Here is a 26,685-nt window from a genome sequence, read left to right as displayed (position 1 = left end):
GCTTTTGAATGCTTTGCTTCTTAGTAATTTCTTCTGCCAGATACCCTAAATCATCTCTCTCAAGGTCAAAGTTCTACAAATCTGTAGGACAGGGGCAAAATGCCGCCAATCTCTTTGCTAAAATATAACAAGAGACGCCTTTGTTCCAGTTCCCAACAAGTTTCTCATCTCCATCTGAGACCACTTCAGCCTGAACCTTATTGTTCATATCATTATCAGTATTTTGGTCAAAGTCATTCAACAAGTCTCTAAGGAGTTCCAAACTTTCCCACATTTTCCTGTCTTCTTCTGAGCCCTCCAATCTATTCCAACCTCTGCCTGTTACCCAGTTCCAAAGTTGCTTCTACATTTTCAGGTAATCACATTTTCAGCAATGCCCCACTCTACTGGTACCAATTTACCGTATTAGTCCATTATCACATTGCTGATAAAGACATACCCGAGACTGGGAAGAAAAAAATGTTTAATTGGACTTACGGTTCCGCAGGGCTGGGGAGGCCTCAGAATCATGGCGGGAGGGAAAGGCACTTTTTACATGGTGGCAGCAAGAGAAAATGAGGAAAAAGCTAAAGTGGAAACCCTTGATAAACCTATCAGATCTTGTGAGGCTTGTTCACTATCATTAGAATTGCATGGGAAAGACTGGATCCCACGATTCAATTACCTCCTCCTGGGTCCCTCCCACAACAGGTGGGAAATCTGGGAGATATAATTCAAGTTGAGATTTGGGTGGAAACACAGCCAAACCATATCACCCACATTATCCATATTGAGAGAGAACGATGCCAACATAGAGATGAGAGATAATGAATAAGAAAGTCATAAAGATGTCATTTTAGCCTCTGTACTCAGCAGTAATGGAACTTATTATTTACCTCCGCTAATGAATTTCTCCTCTGCCTCCCTTTCTATCCTTCTTATCTCTATTAATTAGTTGTTGATTTTTTCTTAAGCTTGCTCGGGAAGGGCTTCTGTTACTTGTAACTGAAAGAATTCTGACTCAAACAGGTACCCTCCCTTGGATTTGGTGACCTGAGTTTTGGAAGGAACCACTGGCTTTTGTATGCCAAGCAAGTCTGAATTATTTTTCTAAAGAACCTCTTGACTCAGGAGGCAGGGCCTTATACAGGCCTTTTCCTTCTATTTCTGGACATTTTCTGTCTTTGTTGGCTAAAAATGTGTTTCATTCTTACCAGTAAGGAAGTGATATCAGACATGTATAACTTTTTACAGGCACTAAAAATTATATTTTGAAATCATTTTTAATGACATAGGAAAATACTTGTAATATATGACCTCAATTATTTTAAGTACATAATAGCTAATCATAGAAAAATATTAGAAGGAAATATATCAAAATATTAATAGTGGCTATATCTGAGCAATAAGATTATGGGTGATTTATATATTACATTCTCTAATTTTGTAAATGGACACAATTATTTTGTGATTAGAAAATAATGAGTTATTAAAATAAATATGTGAATTGTGATATATTCATCTAAAGGGCAATTTTGTAGTCATTGTAAAGAATACTTTGAAGGCATTTTTGGTGACATTGAAAAATACTCATGATGGAATAATTGGAAAGGTAGTCAAAACTATATATAGCACTGATTACAGATGTGGAAATAAATGTATAGGAAATGACTAGAGAAATTGCTTCAAAATACTAATACGGGTTATCTCTGGGTTGTGAGGTCATGGTTAATTTTTGTTTTCTTTTTTATTTATTTTCTTTTCTTTTTGAGACAAGGTCTTTTTCTGTTGTCCAGGCTGGCATGCCTGGTGCCCTGGTTGAGGCTCACTGCAGCCTCAACCACCGAGTCTCAATCAATCCTCCCATCTCAGCTTCCCAAGTAGCTAGGACTACAGGTGCAAGCCACCATGCCCGGCTAATTTTTGTTGCTGTTGTATTTTTTGTAGAGATGGGATTTTGTCGTGTTGCCCAGGTTGATCTTGAACTCCTGGGCTCAAGCAATTCACCTGCCTTGGCCTCCCAAAGTGCTGGGATTACAGGTGTGAGCCACTATGCCTGGCCTTTTTCCTTTATATGTGTTTGTGTTTTACAATTTTCAGAATCAGAATTCTTTCTTTGTAATAATAATTGTATTAGAGTTCTCTATGCACAAATTAGTTAATTAATTATAGAATTAACTCATGCAATTATGGAGGCTGAGAAGTCCCATGATCTACTGTGTGCAAGCTGGAGGTCCAGGAAAACTGTTGCTGTAGTTCCAGTCCAAGCCTAAAGATCTGAGAACCAGGGGAGTCAGTGGTGTAAGTCCTGGTATGAGTCTGAAGGCTCAAGAAACAGGTGCGTCAGTATCTGAGGACAAGAGAAGATGGATGTTCCAGTTCCAGAAGAGAGGAAATTCCCCCTTTCTTTGCCTTTTTGTTCTATTCAGGTCTTCAGCAGAATGGATGCTGCCCACCTGCATTGGTGAGGACAATCTTCTTTACTCAGTCCACTGATTCAAATACTGATCTCACAGATCCTTCCAGAAATAATGTTTTACTAGTTATGTGGCTATCCCTTAGCCCAGTCAAGGTGACACATAAAGTTAATGATCGCAATAATAACACAGTAAAATGTTACTCTGGTAGGGAATGAGTTTGAGAAGGTAATTGTTTCTCCCTGCTACCCTTTTGATATAGGATTTGGACACCTTTCATCTTCTCTTTGGGTCAGGAGCTGAAATCCCCTCTGTCTTTAGGGATCTCAGGGATCCCCTTTAGGGGTAGGGATTGCCTTTTGTGCTGTGCAGAGACTGAGACCTTTTAAAATTTTACGAGGAATGACTGTCTTCTTGAAGCAAGTTTCCCTTGCTTTATCTCCCAAGTTATCTACACACACACACACACACACACACATTTATTTATAAATAATTAATAATACAAATTAAAATAATTAATCATGACAAATTAAATAATTTCTCAGAAAGGGAGAAGCTAAATCTGGGAATGTAGCAAAAGAAAAAATATTTATATGATGATTTGAATGCAAACCATGTGTCTTGAACTGTAATAAGTACTTTATGTACATGAGAATATGCACATATCTTTACAAAATCCCTGTGAAATGGTATAATTATTCTCCAAATTTATACATTAGCAAAATTGGGTCTTAGAAAAATAAAATAACTTTCCCAATTTCATACAACAGGTAAGTCAAAGAAAGGGAATTTGAATTAAGGCACTCTTACTCAAGTGCCTATGCTGTTAATCACTATGTATATGACAAACTGTGACAATATGCACTATGATTTTTGTGTTATTAATAACTCCAATGCCTTCTTAGTTGACAGTTGGTGAAATCCTTGCAAAGGGGCTAAGGCAAAAGTCTCAGTTCCTTTTCTTTGTTAATTATCTGATTCTGCATCATTTCTTGGTGCTCATCTTTGTAACATTCCTAGGTGATGTACAGTAGAATGAAGCCTTCTTTGGATCATGGATTTTAAAAGTAATTATAGAAAAAGCTGAACTTATCTATAATTGATTGGAGCTCAGCCTTTAAATATATGGTATTCAGCAGTGTGTGGTTTTAGATATTTCTGTTTCTATGAGCTACTGTACATATTTTGTAGTAAAAGAAGACAAGGAAATATATTGCCTAATGTGCTTGTTGTAAAGCTCTGTATACATTTTCCTGTTTCCTTTCACTTTGTTCTGTGTGGCTAGGGTGTGAAGCAGTTTAAAGATGATCTCAGTTTTGGTTAGTTAGGAAGCAACATAGTGTTTAAGGCTATCTGAACAAGTTATCTCCATTTTGCCAAAATTATTGCCAGTGTGGTACCGCTTATTGAAGCCTCTGACTGGAGCCACCAGAGTTTTACCCCTGACCATTTCATATTTGTGTGAGTGGGCAGACCCACCCCAAGAATCAGAGAGAGGTAGTGGAGTCAAAGCAGGGGCCACAGAAGGAGCTGTCAGAGAGGAAGGAGAAGAACCAGGGGTTCCTCCAGTTTCATTGGAGATGAGAGAACAGAAACTTTTGAGAGGATGAAATATTTAATGGTGTTAAATGCTGAAGAGAGGTAAAGTGGTTAAAAATGAAGGAAAGAAGGTTGGATTTGGTGATTTAGTAGGTCATTTCTGGAGCAGATTCAGAAGAGAGGTAAAGTGGTTAAAAATGAAGGAAAGAAGGTTGGATTTGGTGATTTAGTAGGTCATTTCTGGAGCAGATTCAGAAGAGAGGTAAAGTGGTTAAAAATGAAGGAAAGAAGGTTGGATTTGGTGATTTAGTAGCTCATTTCTGGAGCAGATTCAGAAGAGAGGGCAGGAGTGGAATTCAGGTTGCAATATGGTAAGGAATGATTGGGAAGTGAGTCTGAACAAACTCTTTTTTTCTTTGTTAGCCAAAAGCGGGTGGAAACTTCAGGTATGCAATAGAGCTGAGGGGAAGTGTGTGCATGCACCTGAGCATGTGTAGGAAATATGTTTGTGGAGAAAATGAGAAAGCTGTGCAGGCTTAACAGTTGAACAGGAGGCAACACGTCAAGAGAAAAAAGAGGACAATTTACCCTGTACCAGTCACAGTACTAGGGCCTCACATTATTTGTTTCATTTAATGCTTATAGCAACCTTGTGAACCTAATGAGATAAGTGAGGCTCAGAGAAGTTAAGCAATTTGCCTGAGAGCACACAGCTATTGTTGTGACAGATTAAACAGACAGGCCTTTCTGATTCTAAAGATCTATAAGCTGTATGCATGGAGAAAAGGATTTTAGTACAGAAAGGTCCTAGAGTGAGGTGGTTGGAGTTGGAATAAAATATATGGGTTCTTGAGACAGAGGCAAAGGAAGGTGGAATTAGAAAATGCTGTAAAGGGATTAGAACTGAATTTCATTTTATTTCTTAGATAAAAACACAGTAGACTAGGCAGCTGGCATAGGTGTTCGGCTAGGTTTCTATGAGATGTTGGTGATTCCATTGATCCATGGTGACAGAAGCACATAATCCTCTTTTTTCAATTCCTTATTGTGTCTGGTTTTGATCATTCCCCTAAATACTTCATAGAATGATTTGAAAATTGTAATACTGGGCCCTTTTATGATCGTGAACTTGCATGCTGTATTAGTTCGCTTTCATGCTGCGGATAAAGACATACTCAAAACTGGGAACAAAAAGAGGTTTAATTGGACTTACAGTTCCACATGGCTGGGGAGGCCTCAGAATCAGGGCAGGAGATGAAAGGCACTTCTTACATGGCAGTGGCAAGAGAAAAACCAGGAGGAAGCGAATGCAGAAATGTCTGTTAAACCCATCAGATCTTGTGAGACTTATTCACTATCATGAGAATAGCATGGGAAAGACTGGTGCCCACGATTCAGTTACCTCTCCCTGGGTCCCTCCCCACAACATGTGGGAATTCTGGGAGACACGATTCAAGTTGAGGTTTGGACACAGCCAAACCATATCATCCCATCTCTGGCCTATCCAAATCTCATGTCCTCACATTTCAAAACCAATCATGCCTTCCCAACAGTCCCCCAAAGTCTTAATTCATTTCGGCATTAACAGTCCAAAGTCTCATCTGAGACAAGGCAAGTCCCTTCTGCCTATAAGCATGTAAAATCAAAAGCAAGCTAGTTACTTCCTAGATACAAGGGGGGTAGAGATATTGAGTAAATATAGCCATTCCAAATGGGAGAAATTGGGCAAAACAAAGGAGTTACAGGGCCCATGCAAATCCAAAATCAAGCAGGGTAGTCAAATTTTAAAGCTCCAAAATGATCTCCTTTGACTCCAGGTCTCACATCCAGGTCACGCTGATGCAAGAGGTGGGCGCCCATGGTCTTGGGCAGCTCTGCCTATGTGGTTTTGCAGGGTACAGCCTCCCTCCCGGCTACTTTCATGGGTTAACATTGAGTGTCTGCAGCTTTTCCAGGTGCATGGTGCAAGCTGTTGGTGGATCTATCATTCTGGCATCTGGAGGATAGTGGCCCTCTTTTCATAGCTCCACTAGGCAGTGCCCCAGTAGGACTTTGTGTGGGGGCTCTGACCCCACATTTCCCTTCTGCACTGCACTAGCAGAGGTTCTCCATGAGGGCCTCGCCCCTGCAGCAAACTTTTACCTGGGCATCCAGACATTTACATACATCTTCTGAAATCCAGGTGGAGGTTCCCAGACCTCAATTCTTGACTTCTGTGCACCCACGCACAGGCTCAACACCACATGAAAGCTCCCAAGGCCTGGGGCTTCCACCCTTTGAAGCCACAGCCCAAAGTGTCCATTGGCCCCTTTCAGCCATGGCTGGAGTGACTGGGACACAGGGCACCAAGTTCCTAGGCTGCACACAGCATGGGGATCCTGGGCCCGTCCAGTGAAACCTCTTTTTCCTCCTGAGTCTCAGAATCTATGATGGGAGGGGCCGCCCTGAAGGTCTCTGACATGGCGTGGAGACATTTTCCCCATGGTTTTAGGGATTAACATTGGACTCCTTGCTACTTATGCAAATTTCTGCAGCTGGCTTGAATTTCTTCTCACAAAATGGGTTTTACTTTTCTACTGCATAGTCAAGCTGCAAATTTTCTGAAATTTTATGCTCTGTTTCCCTTTTAAAACAGAATGCTTTTAACAGCACTCAAGTCACATTTTGAATGCTTTGATGCTTAGAAATTTCTTCTGCGAGATACCCTAAATAATCTCTCTGAAATTCAAAGTTCCACAAATCTCTAGGGCAGGGGCAAAATGTCGCCAGTCTCTTTGCTAAAACATAACAAGAGTGGCCTTTGCTTCAGTTCCCAACAAGTTCCTCATCTCCATCTGAGACCACTCCAGCCTGGACATTATTGTTCATATCAGCATTTTGGTCAAAGCCATTCATTCAACAAGTCTCTAGGAGGTTCCAAACTTTCCCACATTTTCCTATCTTTTTCTGAGCCCTCCAAACAGTTTCAACCTCTGCCTGTTACTCAGTTCCAAAGCTGCTTCCACATTTTCGGGTATCTTTTCAGCAACTGGTACTGATTGCCAATTTACTGTATTAGTTCATTTTAACACTGCTGATATAGATATACCCGAAACTGGGAACAAAAAGAAGTTTAATTGGACTTACAGTTCCACATGGCTAGGTAGGCCTCAGAATCATGGTGGGAGGTGAAAGACACGTCTTTTTTTTTTTTTTTTTTTTGAGACGGAGTTTCACTCTTGTTACCCAGGTTGGAGTGCAATGGCGCAGTCTCAGCTCACTGCAACCTCCGCCTCCTGAGTTCAAGAGATTCTCCGGCCTCAACCTCCTGAGTGGCTGGGATTACAGGCACCTGCCACCATGCCCAGTTAATTTTTTGTATTTTTAGTAGAGACAGGGTTTCACCATGTTGGCTAGGCTGGTCCCAAACTCCTGACCTCAGGTGCTCCGCCTGCCTCGGCCTCCCAAAGTGCTGGGATTACAAGCGTGAGCCACCGAGCCTGACAAGAGACACTTCTTACATGGTGGTGGCAAGAGAAAAATCAGGAGGAAGCAAAAGTGGAAACCCCTGATAAACTCATCAGATCTTGTGATACTTATTCACTATCACGACAATAGCATTGGAAAGACCAGCCCCCATGATTCGATTACCTCCCCTTGGGTCCCTCTCACAACACATGGGAATTCCGGGTGATACAATTCAAGTTGAGATTTGGGTGGAGACACAGCCAAACCACATCACACGCATTGTTCCTTTTTCCTGGAATTCCTTTCTTTATTTATTTGTGAGTATGGAGATGGATTTTACTAGTCAATTAGTAAACCAAGTGAAATAAATAATGAGATTGAATAAATCTCACCCTGGCATTTGGTCTCATGATTTCATCTAGTAAGTTGTTAGATAACATTGACTGGGGGCTGTGAAACAGAAGAATTTTAAAAGAGTCCCAAAAGATGAGCAACAAATTACAGCTGGCTTCTGTATCACCTAAGCCATTCCAGTTGAAATTCGTGACCTACTTTGTCTTACATTCTGTTGCCATAGTGCCTGGGTTAAATGTGTAACGAAATAAAATTGATTTCCAGCGTAAATCTTAATTTTTATTGTGCCCTGCAGTGCTGCATGAATGATGCATGTGTGATAAGCCTCATATTAGAAGATTCTTGGGGGAGTTTTGAGATTTAAAGTATTATGGCCTCTATCAGTGGTTATTAAAATAATACATTTTCTGTAGATGTGTATCATTTTCTTAAAGAAGTTAGTGACTTTATGAATATCCTTAGGCACAAAGGGAACAGGTTTTTCTGACTGCTTCAGAAGCAATCCCCAATTTACGCTGGTCACATAAGTGTTTCCTAAAAAGGAAAACAATATCTATCTTGAAAAGTAGAAGCTTCAAGCTCAAAGACAAATGCTTGTTCCCCAAGTGTTTTAATGCCTCATTGAGTTTAAAAATCAATTCCATAGTAAAGTACACTTTTAAAATTCTTGAAACCTTATCTTCATTTAAAAAAAAAATCGCAGCTGGCAAACATCTCCTGTCAACAGTAGCATATGTGTGTAGGGGAATGGGTGGTTGGGGGAGGAGGTCTAACCAACAATAAGGGCCAACTTCCAGCATTCTCTCCAAAAGAACACAGTTTCTTCTGAAATGATAAGACTTTATATTTTTTAATTACACTTTACATTTTTAAAATATTATTTGCATTTAAGTCTGTTTCCTTAAACTGGGGAATTTATTGGGCAGATTAAACCCCAAATCTGCTGTGTTTGGCCTACACAAAATTTGCTGTTGATTCTAGTTTTCTTTCTGTTTAATCTCTCTATTTCAGTTTGAGTGTTTTTGGAAAGGTCAGCTTTCCAGTTGTATTGACCCTACCACTATCTCATGTCCTATGCCTGGCACAATTCACTCCCTGAAGTTATGTACTTGAACCTTATAGACATTTTGATCTTGTTACCTTTGCCTTAAACCTTTTGGGTGGAGTGATACATTATGTTATTTATATTGTTGTTATTATAAATTAACAAATTATGCTGAGTACAGTTATTCATCTAGATGTTCATTTACATGTAGAAGTTGTTTATATTATTTATTTTAATAGATTCCAGATCTGTTTTGCTTTCATTTTTTGAATGAGTATTTTAGCTTTATTGTAGGTAATGGGGGTTTCTTTCAAGTCTAGAGAGAGAAATAAGGAAGCCCGAAGGCCCTTTGAGCATCTCTAATTTTCCCTTTTCTAATTTATGGCTGCTGGGGAGTTATGATTTATGCTTTCCACCTCTTCTCAGTTTGCTTCCCTTGTTCTGTATATATCTATTAACTGTTTCTTTTTTCTGGGGTTTCATTTTCAAACTCCCCGAGACAGAGAATCAGGTATGGAGAGCCCAGGCCTGCTCACCAAGGTTTGCCTATTATCCTATCTGTCCAAAAATTCACTAGGGAGAGCTGCAATGTGACAGGACTATGCCTGATAATTGGTGCATAAGAAACTGCTTTTGGCTGCTTGCTCAATATAGGGCTTTTGTGAGCAGGCATGCAGAATCAGAGATTCCACTGCATGGAGGAGACCAGAATTCATTTGTGGTTAAGAGCATGCATCCTGGAATCATATTGCTTGGGTTCATAACTGGACTCCACCATTTACTGGCTGTGGAATCTAAATGAGTTATTTCACTAATCTGAGTCTCAGTTTCTTCATCTGACAAATGGGGATAGCAAAAACATATACCTCCTAGGGTTGCTGTAGGGATGACTCAGACAATATGTGTGAAGGACAAAGCACAGAGGTGGACATATAACAAAGACTCAATTCATGTTGGTTATTATAATCAAAATAATCATTATTATTATTTGGATACTTTCACAGGTTTTGGACAGCACTTTTCATGTAGTAGCTTCTCAATAAATATTTGCTGAATGAGTACATGAACTAATGAATTAGTCAAATATCAGTGGCTGAAATATGTAGTCTGGCTGAGTAAATCATTTTACAGGTGATACTTTAAAACATTATACTTAGGGACTAATATAAGTGTTCCATCTCTTTTACAATTATTCCCATCATGAGATTTGCATTTCAAGTAGGCTTTAAAACAGAGGAGATTTTTCTTTTTTTTTTTTCCCTCCCCACAGTAGCCCTGGATGATCCACTTGTTATTCTTTGAAGGTCCTAGTGAAAAGCTAGCAGCGGCTTTCTATATTGGCTAGGCAACTTGCAGTGTCTGACACAGAAAAATATGTTAATTTTTAGCATGCTAGATTTTCTTTCACAAAGTCATCAGTAATCTCTTACCATATACCTGACAGCAATAAATATTATTGCTTGGGTTTTTCCCCCAATCTGGAAAGAACAAAGTGATATAATAGAAATGTTAAGCCTGAAATTCATAGATTAGACTCAGACTGGTATGGAATCAAGTGCATTTGATTCCTTTAGAGTTAAGCTGTGTTGAAATGGGCAAAATATATTGTAGATCTTTGCTTGGGTAGAATTTATTACCCACTTCTCTTTCTGTTTCTTAGCACATTGTATACCCTGCTTGTCCAGTGTGTCACAGCTATATATGCCACATACAAGTGATCCTTAGGTCTTGCTGCTTGCTTTTCAAAGGGAACTAGGTAGCTCTGGTGCAAGAAAACACTGCTTCAGTACTCCAAGCGTGCTACCTTCATAACTGTAATTGTTGCCATTACCAAAAATGTTATATCATAAGTATTATTCCCTATCATATTTCTCTAATTTACCCCCATGAAAGTAATTTAAAACTCCTATTTTAGATTATCTTCTGTTTATAGTTATCTGTAGCTTTAAAAAATGTATTAATTTTTTTCTACTAGTTCTTTTATTATATCAATTGTAACATTTATATCCACTCAACATTTCAAACTTTTATCTTTCCTATTTTAGTTGTTAAAATATTTTTCTCAGGCATAATTCTTTTTAATCTCATAATTATTGTTTCTTCTTTTTTTTTGATGGAGTCTTGCTCTGTTGCCAGGCTGGAGTTGGAGTGTAGCGGTGCGATCTTGGCTCACTGCAACCTCCGTCTCCCGGGTTCAAGTGATTCTCCTGCCTCAGCCTCCTGAGTACCTGGGGACTACAGGTGTGTACCACCATGACAGGCTAATTTTCGTATTTTTAGTAGAGACGAGGTTTCACCATGTTGGCCAGGATGGTCTCGATCTCTTGACCTTGTGATCCATCCACCTTGGTCGCCCAAAGTGCTGGAATTACAGGCATGAGCCACTGTGCCCAGCCTCTGATTTTTATCTTTTATCTTCTTTTCATATCCTTTTTTTGTTTATAAATAGGCAAAAGAAAATCTAGTTATAGAGACAGATCCAAAAAGTTTTTTTTATGAATTGGTCACAGATGGAGAAGGAAAAAAATAATTAGTGTTGAAACCCACCATTTTAACCAGAGCAAATGGGTTTAAAAGAATGCAACTGAGATAGGAAAAACTGGGGGAGGAGTATGTTGTAAGAGAAAAATAATACTTTCTTTTTCTATCACTACCATGTAATAAGGAGCATTTTTAACATCAAAAAAGACATAAACCCAGATATTTTAAAATGAATACTTTTGATTTTCTGAAAAATTCAATAGATGGTCTGTTTTCTTTTTCATTTTGTGGTGAATTAATGAAAATTTCTGGCATTAAGGAATACTTGCAGTAGATAATGGAAGGATTTATATTTCAGGAAAACTCACTCTGGTACCTGTATAGAGAATAGATTGGAAAATATTGAAGACAAAAGCTCAATTAGGACTAGTAATAGGAAGCTGTGGAGGTAGATTACAATTTGAATACTGTGAGGAAGAAAGGTATCTACAAAACTGTTGATAAGGAGGCTGGAGGTTGAGGAAGTTGTGCCTAATGCACTGGCGTGTTCTCAGTAATGAAAAGCAGCATTTGCTGGGAGTGATGTGGTGGAATTTATTTATTTTTTTTGAATAAAAGATAATGTGTTGAGTTAAAAATGGAATCCAGCTGTTTTAATAGGCATACTTAAATCTTTCTGAGCTTCAGAGAAGGAGTCCTGCCTAGCCAACCTGTTCTTAGTATTATGTTTTATTTAGCATGGCTTTGGAAGCCACAAAACTCTATACGTTTATTTGAAATAAAATAGTAAGTAACTTGTAAGTGTATCAGACATATATTAAATATTACCTTCATCAGTAAGATCATGAGTTTCTCAAAAACAAGAGTCCCATTTTCTTCCTACAGAGGTGGCCTACTGTTTAGTGAAAAGAGCCCACACCTTGGAGAGCCACACCGCAGATCTACCACCCTCAGGCTCTTCATCTTCAGTGGCGGTAATGACGCGCACGTCATAAGATTCTTCAAGGTATTTGGTGAAATAAAGGATGTGTAAAGGAGAAGGGATTTTACATGAGTTAGCTATACCTTTCTCTTCTTTCTCCTTCAATGTACTCAGTCCTGGGTACGTACAGAGGGCACTAATGGCGTGGGGCCAGAAGAGCTTTTAATTTTGGAATTCTGAAGAACTGAGAACTCATGACCCTGTCATCAGCTCTGAAGTGGAATATAAATAAAGTTTTGTCAATTTTTTTTTTAAAGCACCCACTAAACTACAAATCCCTTCTCTCTCCTCGAGGTGGATGGGTCACGTGGCTTTCCAGGAATCCGGAAGTCTGGTCCGCTCGCCCAATCACGCCCGGAATCCTAGCTAGCGGCGCCTGGTTGGCCATTCCTGGGGAAGCTTGCTCTCCGCCAAGCCGGGTCCCGCCTCCGCGCGCCGCGCTGACGGGTCGTTAGCGGATACGGCGGCCGCAGGGGCGGAGTCAGGGGCCTTTGCCCGCCTTGGCGGCCGGCTCTACCTTCCAAGTTCTCGCCTCCTGCTCCGCCATGGCTCCCAAAGGCAGCTCCAAACAGCAGTCCGAGGAGGACCTGCTCCTGCAGGATTTCAGCCGCAATCTCTCGGCCAAGTCCTCCGCGCTCTTCTTCGGGAACGCGTTCATCGTGTCCGCCATCCCCATCTGTGAGTGCTGGGAGCGAGGCTGGTTTGGGAGGCCGCGGGCGGGTCGGGCTGGGCGGGGACGTGGCAGGACCCAGCGAGCAGGCCAGGCGCGGGTGCCGGCCGGGGGTCTGCGATCTGTCCAGGTCCCCTGAGCTCGGGGAGGCACAGAGCCTCTTCTTTTGGCACGGCGTTGTCGCCTGGGATTCTCCTGTTAAAGCACTCCGGGAGGTCACTTGTTAAAAGTACGCACGTTCCCGAGCTCCACCCCCGGAGAAGGTGGTTAACTAGTTCTGGGGTGGCGGCCCCGAATCTGTATTTAAACACACTCAAGCATACTGCCTGCTGCTCTTTTTCATACAACTGTTGCTTGCCGTTACGAAATTTTAAACTTACGTTATTACTTATTTTGTATAAATTAATTAGGTGAGAGACCCATGAAGTAACCCACTGAATTAGAAGTGCATCTTTACGTGAGCTACTTTACACCACTGCATAATTTTCCTGGTTTTTGCAGAAAGAGAGAAATTGAAGTGCCAGGGGTTGGGGATCTACCTTGTTTAGACTTTTTAAATAATCCCACTGTACCAATTCTAGAATTCTCACTGGGTTGGGAAAGTGCAGACTTGCACAATGTTGTTTTTAGTAGAGCTCAAGGTTCCAGAACTCTTGTCTTTTGCTGCACTGTTGTTGGGGCATTTAAAACCAAATGTATTTTTCTCTTTTGTCCTTATACAACCCAGCGTGCAATAAACGTGATGTGAAGCCATATTATGGCTCACTCATTTGACAGCACTGCTTGGATTTCTGATAACAGCCACGTCAGCAAGGAAACTATGGTTTGGGACTGCACGTGGCATTTTGGAATGGCCTGTATTTAGCATGCTAGTACCCTGATGAATGAAATTCGAAGTCTGACTTGTGATTACGTTGAGCCAGAGTTTGTTCTCATTTTAGAAGCAGAAATCTCATCTGAACTAGTAATAGGAAGGTGATGTTTTTCAAATGTTCTGAACTGGAAGGCTTGAGACTATACTGTTAACTGGTTATCTCACTTCTGAAGATCCTCAGATACTGTATTGATTGCATAACTAATAACCTGGTATTTTACCAGGCTTAGCTTTAAATAATTTCGCAGGCTTTTGTTATGGAGTTGTAATGTTTTGTTTCTTTTTGTACTTTCCCCCTTTTATTTTAATTCAGGGTTATACTGGAGAATATGGCATATGGATCTTATTCAGTCTGCTGTTTTGTATAGTGTGATGACCCTAGTAAGCACATATTTGGTAGCCTTTGCATACAAGAATGTGAAATTTGTTCTCAAGCACAAGTAAGTATGTTTTTCAAGTGAAAGTACGTACTACGTGTTGTATTTTTATGTCTTCTTACAGATCGTTTGTGTGTGTTGGTTTTAATAAGCATTAATTTGAGATATCTATGTATTAATATATATATTTTGGGGGAAAGGAACATTGATGCTAGGAAGAATTATTAACTAACTGAAGTGGAGACAATCATTCTGACATGGCTACAGAAGATTTTGAGAGTGGAATTAGAACACCTAAGCCCAAGCCTTAATAGGAGGTTCATCGGAGAAACAAACCCACCAAGTAAATTAACATTTCAAAAGCTAAATGTAATTCTTTATGGAGAGAATTGTTCTGGGCTCTTCACGTATTGTTTTTGGAAGTTAAAGAAATGATCTTTTTGTCATTATTATTATTATTATTATTATTATTTTTGAGACTGCATCTCGCTGTGTCGCCCAGGCTGGAGTGCAGTGGCTGGATCTCAGCTCACTGCAAGCTCTGCCTCCCGGGTTTACGCCATTCTCCTGCCTCAGCCTCCCGAGTAGCTGGGACTACAGCCGCCACCTCGCCCGGCTAGTTTTTGTATTTTTTAGTAGAGACGGGGTTTCACCATGTTAGCCAAGGATGGTCTCGATCTCCTGACCTAGTGATTTCCCCGTCTCAGCCTCCCAAAGTGCTGCATTATTATTTTTTGAGATAAGGTCTAGCTCTGTTGCCCAGGCTGCAGTGCAGTGGCATGATCATGGCTCACTGCAGCCTCAACCTTCCCAGGCTCAAGCGATCCTCCCACCTCAGCCTCCCAAGTAGCTGGGACTACAGGTGCAGGCCACCATGCCCAGCTAATTTTTTTGTCGAGACAGGCCACGTTGACCAGGCTGGTCTTTTTGTTTTATTACTTTTTTTAAAAATTAAACTCTCTGTCATTTTCAATGCTAATTACATTTGTTTTCATACAAGTGTATAAAATGTAAAGGATTAACATATTCTAAGATCACACATGTTGTAAAATACAGCTTTTAGAGAAGAAAACTCAAGCCTCACCACCGTAAATTTAAACATTAATTATAAGCAATTAAATATTCTAGTTTCATAGAGGTTAAAATGCAGGAGCATCTAGACTTAGGAAAGATGGTAACATTTATTATTTCTCAGTGTCATGGTCCTCATTGTCTCACTGGAAGTGGTATAAATTATTGTTTAATTGACGCCCTTTGATGTTGCTTTCATGTACACTGTGATACTTGGGTAGGGATAGCAGGATTATTTCCCTCCTTCCTTCATGGGGCCATCTAGGTGCCATATTGCTTTGGAAGTAATTTCTTAAAGGCAATTGGAATTTCACTGAGACTTGAAGTGTGGACATACTTTGTATGTGCATTATCTTTTCATCCATAGTTCTCACTCTAGTTTGGACACTGTTTATACTCATATTGCTGTAACAGCCTCCATCTGGTCTTTTAAAACAAGTTTAGGGCCCACCCTGCCATGCACTATATAAAGCACATTACCCTATGTAATCCTTAGAGCATCCATATGAAGTGCAGGTATTTCCCTTGTTTTATTGAATAAAGAGTATGTATTTCTCCTTATGTGACATCATTTTTATCATGTCATTCTGATAACTCATCATGGCTTTTTTTTTTTTTTTTTTTTTTGAGACAAGAGTCTCACTCTGTTGCCCAGGCTGGAGTGCAGTGGCCCAATCTTGGCTTACTGCAACCTCTGCCTCCTGGGATCAAGCGATCCTCTCACATCAGCCTCCCAAATAGCTGGGACTACAGGCACGCACTACTACCCCGCCTGGCTAATTTTTGTATGTTTTGTAGAGATGGAGTTTTTCCATGTTGCCCAGGCTGGTCCTGAACTTCTGAGGGCTCAAGTGATCCATCTGCCTCGGTCTCCCAAAGTGCTAGGATTACAGGTGTGAGCTGCCACGTCCAGCCATGGCCTCTTTTTTTAAAAATGTATTAAGTTCTAGACCTCTGGAATGCAAGTCATCTGCTTCCTTCCTATGAGTCTGGCCTCATCTTTCAGAATTAGGCTTTAACTCTTCTGCCTCGCCCTCACATCATCCTTTGACCATGTCTTGTGCCCTCCCCCATTTAGGATTAACTTACTTCCTTTCCATTCTTACCTGTGTTTTATTTTGAGACCTAGGAATCTTTTCCAGAGAAACCCTTCCTGACTTTGATCATTTCTTTGCTTTGTTGTCCCTGTGTTAGACTCTTTCGGAGAATGAGGAATAGAAACATGTTGAGATGATCTCAGTTAACAGGGATTTATTTTAAGAAATGGCCCAGAATGGCCTCAGCGGCTGAAGTGGCCTTCACAGTTTCCTTCCTATTGTTCTGGACACAAAGGAGCTCAGGTTTCGGGGCAGCCGTTGTGATGGACCAGCAGAGAAATTGGGTTATCTTTGTTATCTTTCTGCTTGGCAGCCCCTCAACCAACTGCCATTCCAGGATTCAGCTCATGTTGGCCTCCACTGTATGGGACTGTTTCTTGTGAGGCGTGGCCATTTGTGCATCGGGAAGCCCTCGCAAGTGGGCATCTTGTATGACCCATTCTTTGTAATACTCTTGGAACTCAGTCCCTTTGAGACTTACGTTTTTTACTTGTTCTTCATATCATTTTTCATTCATCTCTTTAGAATCAAAGTCATGTTCTTTTTACCTTCTCATTTCTACTTTAGGCTTCTTGAAGACACCCGCCATATCTTATTTTATACCCCTTAAAGCAGTTAATGGTACATTTAGTTCAGTAAAATTTCACTGACTTACTGACTTAATAGACTCAGAGTAGAGGTTTTTTTTTTAGTCATAGTTTTGGCTTTATATTAAATATGCTACTGACTTTGAAACTCCTACAGATTTGCAAGATGGTTAAGGTTCAAAGATCCCACAAGATTCTGAGTGTGGGTAGATGTTGGTTGGCTGTAGAAAGAAGATGGCTTCAGAGTTGACAGTCTGGGTTCCAGTGCCAGCTCTGCCACTCTTAAATGTATGGCCGTGGGCATAGTTTTCCCTATGTAGACTTCAGATTCCTCAGCTATAAATTGGGGATGCTAATGGAATCTCAGAGGGTGGTGAGGATTCATTATGATCATACATGTGACATGTTAAGCATACAGTCTGGCACATAATAAATGTTTATGTGCAGGGTTGAAGAGGTTGGGACTAAGAGAGCCCTTAGAAGTTGTTTTTGTTTTTTAAGGTGGCATAATTTAAACGATGTTTGCAAAGATGTTTTTATTTTAAGAAATCAGGTAGTGTCTTTTTTTATCTTTAATTTTGGAAGTGTTCTGACATACTGATGTGAAAGAGTAAAGGAAGAAAAATACAATTGATTTTATGGGTTATCTCAGTTGACTGAGTGCTAGGTCACTAGCGTGACTTCTATTTTGTTTTACAGTATTCAGCACCGAGTGAGGTTTATTTTCTGAGAGCTCTAAGACAGAGGGGAGGGCTTCCTCTTAAGTTGCAGTAAACCTGCAGTGTGGTTGTTATGCCCCTGGTAGGTGAGGATAAAATTCTAGACCTAGAAGAGAAATTGCTTAGTTATCTGGTGTAATGTCTTCATGAGGATTTGTCATGTGGATAATCGGTTGACTGTTCGTCCTAAAGACACATAGTGATAACCAACTCTTTTGAAAATGCAGTAGTTTATTCCTGTGTCCTAACACCTTGATAGTTGGGGTGTGTGTGTATATTTTTATGTTAAGCTAAGAAAGGTTTCTGCAGTAAACTGTCCATTTCTTTTCCGTTGGTCTTTTGTAGAAAAAAAAAAAAAAAAAAGTAGTCTGATGTTAAGTTCAGAAAACACATTTATTTATTTTTAATTTTTCTTATTTTTCCTGTTCTCATCATCTGTTCTCATGAAGAAACATATTTAGTGCCTGGTCTGCTAAAGAGGTTCAGAGAGAAGAATCTGCCTTTGGAGCTGAGTGTCTCAGAAATGCAAGAAGCATATGAAAAGATAGTTTTTACATAATGAATCAAAGGAATTTGGATCTTTGGAGTAAAAAGTTCATTTTAGTGTCCTAAAGTGTCTCGTAAAAAGACAGCTGTCTGCCCCCTTAGCAGCCTTTTTCTTTAGGTTTCAGAATTGATTTCCTCTTATTGTGTGATTTTCTTTGTTTGTTTGTTTTTTTAAAGAACTATTTTTTCCTCTTTCCAGTTACCAATTTGTGTGGGGTAACGAGGTTTAAAAAGTAACTTTGTAAACCTTTTAAAAAATACATTATTAGAAACTGACTAAATGTTTTCTTTTTATTAATAACAATGTCAATTCTAACTCAGTTCTTGAGTGAGAGAGCTAAAGATGGAGACATAGGTAAAATCAGTTGTAATTTGTGCTTCACTTGTATCCCAGACACCCTTGTAGTTGAAGAAGGGTTGAAAACTCCTGCCTTGAGTGACCTGGGGCTTTCTGTCCATCACACCTAGCTTAAATCGTCCTTTGGAGTAAAGTTAGAATAATTACTTTAAGATATTACAGCTGTTATTTCCTCTTTGTTTAAGCCTAGTTTTCATTCCTGTTATGTACTTGGAACTGAAATAATACATCATATACCAATGCCTTATGGAATTTATTTGTTGAACAGTTAGATGACATATTAAAACAAAATGTAATTAAAATGATTCTTAACTAAATTGTGTTAATAGCATTTGACTTTATTAACCACATTAATTCCTAAACTTTGGAAAATTCTTCTTTTTAAGCGGAAATCAAAACATGTCACTAATAAATTAACCACATCTTGGACATTTCTTGAACTTTTGGCTAGTGCAGTGTAATAAACTTGGACTTTCTGCTCAGCTTCTTTTCTTGAAATGTGAAATATTCTGTTGCCAATACGAAATAGGAGTACAGAGTGTTTCTGAGAGAGTGTGATGTTCACCTCTGTAGCATATGGAAACTTTTTCTTTTCTTCTTCCAGAGTAGCGCAGAAGAGGGAGGATGCTGTTTCCAAAGAAGTGACTCGAAAACTTTCTGAAGCTGATAATAGAAAGATGTCTCGGAAGGAGAAAGATGAAAGGTTTGACTCCTATTTAAAGTATGGTCATCATAAAAGGGGATACTTTTTGAATAAATTTTTTTTTTATTTTTGCTTAAAGAATGTGGATTTTGGAATTGTCTGAGGTAAATTTTGGAATTGTAGTAGTAGTAGTAATGGAAATAGTAATAGCTGATGTTTAGAGTTTTTATTACAACCGGATACTTTTATCTGTGCTATACAATAGTTGATTTATTTCAGTAAAGAGCCCTGTGAAGTAGGTACTATTTTTATCTCCTTTTTATACCTGAGGCAACAAAGGTACAGAAAGCTTGGGTAACTTGCCCAAGGTCCTGAATTAGTACATGGTAGATCCATGATAAGAACACAGGCAGTCTGACTTGAGAGCTTGTACTTGTAACTGTCTGCTGGAATTGAGGAGGCAACAGAGCTTTGTACAGAGCAGGCTTTGCCTGTTAATAGGTGTGCAACCTTGAACATATCGCCTAACCCCTCTGGGTCTGAAGGGTTTATGTGTTAACATGTCTATGTGGTGGTATTTCTGTTCCTGAGCTTCCCGAGGGATATCCAGTAATTAGTTATCTGTATTGGTTGGGAAAAAGAAAATAACTGGACTTTTCTCCTTTTGCCCAATTCTATGCCACGTTTATTAGCCCCAGTCCCGATTTTTTCTGCCAGCTGCTCTTAGAAGGCTTATTGAGCAATCTTAACATCTGAGTAGCAGAAGTCCCTGAGTCAACTTGTGCTGAAGAGTTGCCACTTAGTTTAATTGTTGTGAGTCTGCTGTTTTCATGGATCTTTAGCTTTAGTATCAAGAAGGGGCTTTGTTGGAACATATTTTTTACCTCACTTTGCTCCAGAAAGACTTTGTGTGAACTTGCAGTGTTAGTGTATATAATATATTTTCTGCATTTAATACGGTTTTCTTAAAGTGCATATAAAACAAGTAACACAACTTTAAAGAACAGAAACCATTTAAAAGGAAGAAAAGGTGGATGAGCAAGTACCTTAGAGTTAGTTCCAGCAACTGAGCACTGAACTTAGTTGTGGGTTTCCAAGTGTCAGGGGAAGCATCTGAGGTCACATAGCTTTCATTGTCTGACGAGAAGCAGCATGCAAGTCCTTCTGAAAAGAAACTTTCCTGGCACTGGATCTTGGAAAGACTTTATCAAGTGGATCCTTATTTAAGGGACACTGAGTAACTTAATGAACAATGTCTTCTATAGTGGTTTTGGAAAGGTACCAAAACATTATTAAAATGATTATGTCTTATGGCTCCTTTATAAAACTGAAGGCACAGTATTACGACAATGGAGGCCTTTCTGCATGGAGCAGCTTTAATGAGGTCGGGCTGCATAGTGTTCCAGTTGCATATTTTTTGCATAGGGTTCAAGGTTAGGGAATCTAGATCACTGTTTTAGAAAAAACCTTTTGTTGAATTTTTCATTACAATGGTGTTTCTTAAACTAGGGTATGCATAATTACCTGAATTTCAAAATGTTTGTTACAGGTTTTAAAGGTTTTCGGTGATTAATTATGTCAGGGATAGTAAACGGGTTTCCTCTGCCGACTGCAGTCTTGGACAGATTTGGTCTGGCACTTGTTCTTGAGCCTGGGTCATGTCTCGGAATCTTTTTCAGTTTAGTGTTCAGGTAGTGACTACTAGTGAATCAGTTGAAATTGGGAATGAAACCTTTGCCATTTGCCGGATTAGGTATTTCAAAGTGGGGTGAGGTGGAGGTTTCATGGATATATATAAGTGCAGAGTATCAGAACATTATACAATTTCTCTTTTCATCAGTAGAAATTTGGCTGTAAAAGCCATACTGGATACAGTTTGTACTGTATTGATTGCCCTTGATAACTGGGACCAGAGCCTCTCATTAAGATCTAGTTTGTTTCCCTCTGAAAGAATTCCAGGAGATTTGATGTAAGGAGAAGGCTTATCAGCATTTCTTTGCTTAGATGTGTATTTCTCAAAGCTCTGTCTACATTCATTTGGAATATATACTCCATGCTGCTTAAAAGTACTTCAAAATATTCATTTATCCAAGGATGGAAATAAGCAGAGGAGAACGTGAGATTCATTAACATTCGTTCCAGAGTGCGAGTGTGGTTTCTTCTTGATTTATGGGTGATCTGTCATTTCACATTATTTGATTGTAACTGTTGCTTGGTCTCAGCTTTTCTCTTGTAGGAAGCTCTTCCTGAAAACATCCTTAAGATATTGGGAAGTGCTCTCCCAAACCAGGTTCCCTACTAGGAAGAAAATGTCTTCTACTAGGCAGAACCGTTGGCAATGAGGGCATTTGGGGGTCCTAAATTTAAAACAGAAACAAAAATAAAAGGATATGAGTGGACTCAGAAAAAGTTCTAAAGGCTGTCAGGCTTTATACACTGATGTAACTAACGTGGTCATATTGGGATCTAGGGAAATCTAAAGGATTGGGCCACTTCTTTCATTAAAACTTTTTTGAAAATGGTTCTTGTATTAGTCCATTTTCACAGTGCTATAAAGATACTACCTGAGACTGGGTAATTTGTAAATAAAAGAGGTTTAATTGACTCACAGTTCTGCGTGGCTGGGGACGCCTCAAAAAACTTACAATCATGGTAGAAGGTGAAGGAGAAGCAAGTGCCTTCTACACAAGGTGGCAGGAGAGCGAGTGAGCGCAGGGGAAACTGCCATTTTTAAACCATCAGATCTTGTGACAACTCCCTCACTGTCACGAGAATGGCATGGGGGAAACCACACCCATGAACCAGTCACCTCCCACCAGGTCCCTCCCTCAACATGTGGGGATTACAGTTCAAGATGAGATTTGGGTGGGGACACAGAGCCAAATCATATCACTCTTATTTAGGGCTTGACAGAAAAGAAGTTAGGGAGAAGCACTGTGATGCAAGTGAGATAATTTTATCATCTAGAGTAAAGTCAGGCTGATAACCTACTTAAGCAACCTGCCTTCACTGGATCTCATGCCAGAGTCTTAAAAATGGAGGCACTTGTCCTGAGTGTTCATTCTAGTGTTAAACCATGTTGAGACTATGCATCTTACTAGGCTGGTCTCACTGATCAGTGTTAGAATGATGTTTCCTGGAACTCCAACTCATGATTTTTAACAACTTACATTTAAACTTCTATGAAATTACAAGGTGTTTTATAGTTGATGACTGCACTTAATGTAATGTCCTTCCCTTCCTCCAAACTTACAATAAATGGAAGAGTTATTAAGTTGATGGTGTCTGTAATATGGCATGTGTTAGAGACTACAGATTTCTTATGGTGAGCGTAAGATGTTAATTATTAGCCTTCATTTAGCTCCTTTACAGCCAAACCTGTTGTCTTTGGATTAGTATACATGGTGAATAAAATGTGTCAGTTACCAGTGACTTAAAGTGTTGTCCTTAGGGTTGATGGGATGTGTCATCTGACTCCAGAGTAGGTTTATCTTTTGAGGAGACAAAGTGTCTACAATAGTGGCCTTCAACCTTTTTGATAATGACCTACAGTAAAAAATATGTATTTTACCTTTTGACCAAATAAACTCACATGTGGACACATGCACATGTTTCATAAAACAATAATTATCCTGCTCTGTGTGATGTGCTGCTGATGTTTTTCTATTCTTTCCTGTTTCATTTTTTAAAAATGCTGGTCTCAGCCCACTCAATTAATTTCTGTGGGCATTCGATCCACTCGATTGAGTTCACATCCCACTAATGGGTCACAACCTACCCTTTTAAAAACTGCTTTACAAAGTTAATTAACCAACAAGAATAAAGGCTCCCTTATTCACAGGCATCCTTTAACTTCCTTTTGCCTGTTTGAAGGCGTAAAAGAAAAGATGGATGAAATACTAGTAAATTAGTAAGATAAACTATCAGATCAAGTAAAATAGAATAAAAAGTAAAAGAATTTTACAAACATTAAAAAGTCCTCCTAATGATTAAGTGCCTTTTTTGTTTGAATTAATGAAGATGGCTAACAATAGCCTGCTTCTGTGAGACCACAGGTAGTTTTTGTCATTGGGATTGTCTTCTGTAGGTGTGATATTGAAGTCTGATATTCGTAGGCTGTAGAAAGCCTCAAGCCCAAGGCATAGCCAAGGAACCTCCACAGGCTGCCAATCATGGAGTCTGAGTTTTAGGTAAGGGCCAAGAGAAAGACATTTGACCTAGCTGCTGATGAAAACATGCCAGTTGCCATTAATGAGTCCCTTCTTCCATAACCCTAGTTGCTGGGAAAAATGGTAACATAACCAGTATGATGTTTTCTTACCTATCATAGAGTGAAATATTTTTTTTTCAGTGTAAGAAAGAGAATTCTGACTAAATTTAATATTACATTCTTATCCTAGAACACTCAAGGAAAAACTTGTTTTATGATGAACTAGAGCCATATGCTACTTAAAGTTTTTTTTTTTTGTTTTGTTTTCTATCGTATTTATAAGCTTGTTTGACTTGGTTCTGTGTCTCTAGAATCTTGTGGAAGAAGAATGAAGTTGCTGATTATGAAGCTACAACATTTTCCATCTTCTATAACAACACTCTGTTCCTGGTCGTGGTCATTGTTGCTTCCTTCTTCATATTGAAGAACTTCAACCCTACAGTGTATCCTTTTCAAGGTTGATTATCTTTTTTAGAAGTCTAGAAACAGTAGTTCGTTTTGGTTCTGACTTGTCTGGATATTTTAAGTGGAAAGAAAAGCTGCTCTGGGAGTCAGTCCATTAAATAGTGCCGACTTTAGGTAACTTTCTGAACATTTAAAATAACAGCTATTGGTTTAAGATTCTTTTAAGTTTATGAATTATGACTTTATGATAAAGTATTACAAAGCAGTCTGTGGGAATCTGTGTCCTTGCCTACTTAAAAAAAAAGCTCCAAAGAGCCAAAGCAAACTTGTCATTTTTGATAGCTTCTGAAATAATAAGCCCCTATATCTGCTGTTATTTTTGGGCTCAGGGGGTTGGGTGGATGGCCAATGCAGTTAAATAGGTTAATTCCAGTGTATCTTAATAGTGTTTCAAGATGCTGTTAAATTGAGCTTTTGGGCAAGAATCAGCCTCCTCTTATTAATTTATTAAAGTTGTTATCCAGGAATGTGCAGCCAAGATTTTAACAATTGGTGATTATGATGTAATAAAATACCAGATACCCTCCAACGTGTACCTTTTGGGAATGCTGGAGTGGTTTGCTGAAAATTGTACAGTTGTGAGGCTGGGAGTAGCTTTGAACTTTAGAACCTCCTTGCTGTTGCAAGCCAACTGCAGCAAAACACTGATTCGCAGGGAAGACTTATTTTTCCATTGCTCTTAGGGGGGAAAAGGGAAAACAAATCTCTTTTCTCCCCATGTTCTTTGATCAGCTCTTTTCATGAAGGTTAATTGGAATTCAGATTATTCTTTGTGATCGTGTGTTCTAGGTTTCTGTCTTAAGTGTTTTTTTAAAATTGGAACACATTTCCTGTGAATGTTTTCCATTTCTTTTTGGTCTTCTGTCTGTCTTGCAAATTGTGTTTGCAGACAATGGGGCTGCACATCATTATGATTACACCAAGTGTCAGGAAGGAAGCAGTACGTTCCAAAGAGATGGGCTCTTTATTTTGTCGAAAAACTAATTTGGAGTTACTCATTTTTCCATAACATTAAATTTCTTACAGGAACTACATCTTGTCCATAAGTGCTTCATCAGGACTCATCGCCCTCCTGTCTACTGGCTCCAAATAGACCATGTCAGCTTCACCCCCTGGCTTTGTGTCTATGGGTGGCCTGTAGTATATGGAAAAGTCGCAGGGTGGTCAGGGTGGGAGACACACAAGATGTTTTCATAGTCTAGAGCCTTTAAAAAACCCAGAAGAATGTAACTCAGTATTTGTTTATTGGCTGTTTTTGACAGATTGTTGAAATTAAATGAATTGAAAGGGAAACTCAGAGTACCAGGACGTTTATTAAAAGGAAAAAAATGTCTTGCAATGTGCTATAATCACAAGAGGAGAAAATAACCTGTTTCCTTGATCTGTCAGAGGTCACAGTAACCTGGGCCGAGCTGTTATTATTTATTATATAACAGTAGTAGGAAGTTAATAACTGGTTCTCTGTGTTCCAAGTACAATATTGCAGCTTCTTTTGAACCATAAATATCCGAATGAATCCTCTTCCCAGGGGATTGAACAGAAGCTTAATGTTTAAAAGTGTTTGAGTTTGTGATCTGAAATAACGCAAAATTAAAAACATGATTTCTCCAGTTTTCCAACTTGAGGAAGAGAAACTTGTGGAAAAGTTCTGCTGTTTTTTTTTGTTTTTTTTTTTTTTAAAGAAGAAGGGCAGCCAAGGTAGTAACCTAAAAATAGTGCCCAGGCATATGAGAGTTGTCCTATGAGGTTAAAGAACACACTGTTCCGCTGTATGGCTTTGGCCCTGAGTGGCCAGGGAGGTCAGCTTGACCCTGCCATGTTGGTTTGACTTACTAAGACATAGGAATCATTGTTTTCCTTGACCAGGGTCTCACACCCTGGAGGAATGTTAAGTAAGAGAGAGAACCTCTTTCCTGAATATTGACATGTAAAAGACCAAAGTAATTTTTCTGAACTTCTGCAATTCTGAGAACTTTCCAAGGAATTTACAGTGATTTTAGTGCTTGTCAGCATTTTTCCATGAGGACTTTCATACATTTGACTCTTTAGTTCACAGATTCCCATTGATTGTGAGTAAAATATTTCTCTCTTTAGCCCTTGGGGATCCAGCTGAGAGGAATCTCTTGCATTTTTTTACCAGTGTATGTACAGATATTTCTTGTATGTGCCATGACTTGAAAAAGTTTGGGAAGCTCTTTAGCAATATCAGCTAAAAGGCTATGAAATCACAGGTGACAGCAGTTGTCATTCAGTAATTTCCTACAAGCAGCACCCCAAAGGAAATACAGTCCTAATCTTTAGTATCCACTTCTAAATTTAATGTGAATTTCATATGTGTTATTAGTTGTTTTCTTTATAATTTTATAAAAATTATCCATCAGGAGTTTAACTTCCACTTCCCATGCTATTGGATGTGTTGGGCTCCATCCAACAACTTGGAAGAAAAATGGGCAGGAATACATTTGCATAATGACCCAGATCATTTTCTGCAACTGAGAATTATATTTCATCATTACTTCCAGAAGTCTGCAATTCTTTACTTTTCCTTGGTGGATTATTATCTAGCTGCCATCACTGGATAATGTGGAGTGACTAGAGAAGTCACATTCACTGCAAGGTACAGTTAGGGTAACACTTAGGAGGTTTATTATTTTTAAAAAACTTTTCTTGAACTCCTGGCCAACATGGTGAAACCCTGTCTGTACGAAAAATACAAAAATCAGTGTATTTTTTGTACACTAATTTTTGTACACACCAGATGTGGTGGCGGGCGCCTGTAATCTCAGCTACTCAGAAGGCTGAGGCAAGAGAAGCTATAACCTGG

The 26,685-nt window shown here is 39.3% G+C and overlaps 1 protein-coding gene across 2 annotated transcripts in view; it reads left to right on the top strand.

The window, feature by feature from the left end:
* SSR3 (signal sequence receptor subunit 3) overlaps window positions 1–25,154 on the top strand; it is a 425,362-nt gene extending 400,208 nt beyond the window's left edge. Inside the window, exons 2-6 of one of the 2 annotated variants that reach the window (XM_050779893.1) lie at window positions 12,770–12,922; window positions 14,102–14,228; window positions 19,148–19,246; window positions 23,708–23,839; window positions 24,888–25,154. In XM_050779893.1, coding sequence (XP_050635850.1) covers window positions 12,790–12,922; window positions 14,102–14,228; window positions 19,148–19,246; window positions 23,708–23,839; window positions 24,888–24,954 — 558 coding nt within the window. In that variant the 5' untranslated portion in view covers window positions 12,770–12,789 and the 3' untranslated portion in view covers window positions 24,955–25,154. Of the gene's footprint in view, window positions 1–12,683; window positions 12,923–14,101; window positions 14,229–19,147; window positions 19,247–23,707; window positions 23,840–24,887 lie in introns of those variants that run through there. The other variant, XM_050779892.1, reaches the window with a different exon arrangement.
* The last annotated feature ends 1,531 nt before the right edge of the window (window positions 25,155–26,685 follow it).

The sequence above is a fragment of the Macaca thibetana genome, chromosome 2 (genome assembly GCF_024542745.1).
Source record: "Macaca thibetana thibetana isolate TM-01 chromosome 2, ASM2454274v1, whole genome shotgun sequence".
Classification (NCBI taxonomy): Eukaryota; Metazoa; Chordata; class Mammalia; order Primates; family Cercopithecidae; genus Macaca; species Macaca thibetana.
This window is presented reverse-complemented; position numbering and strand designations above follow the sequence as displayed.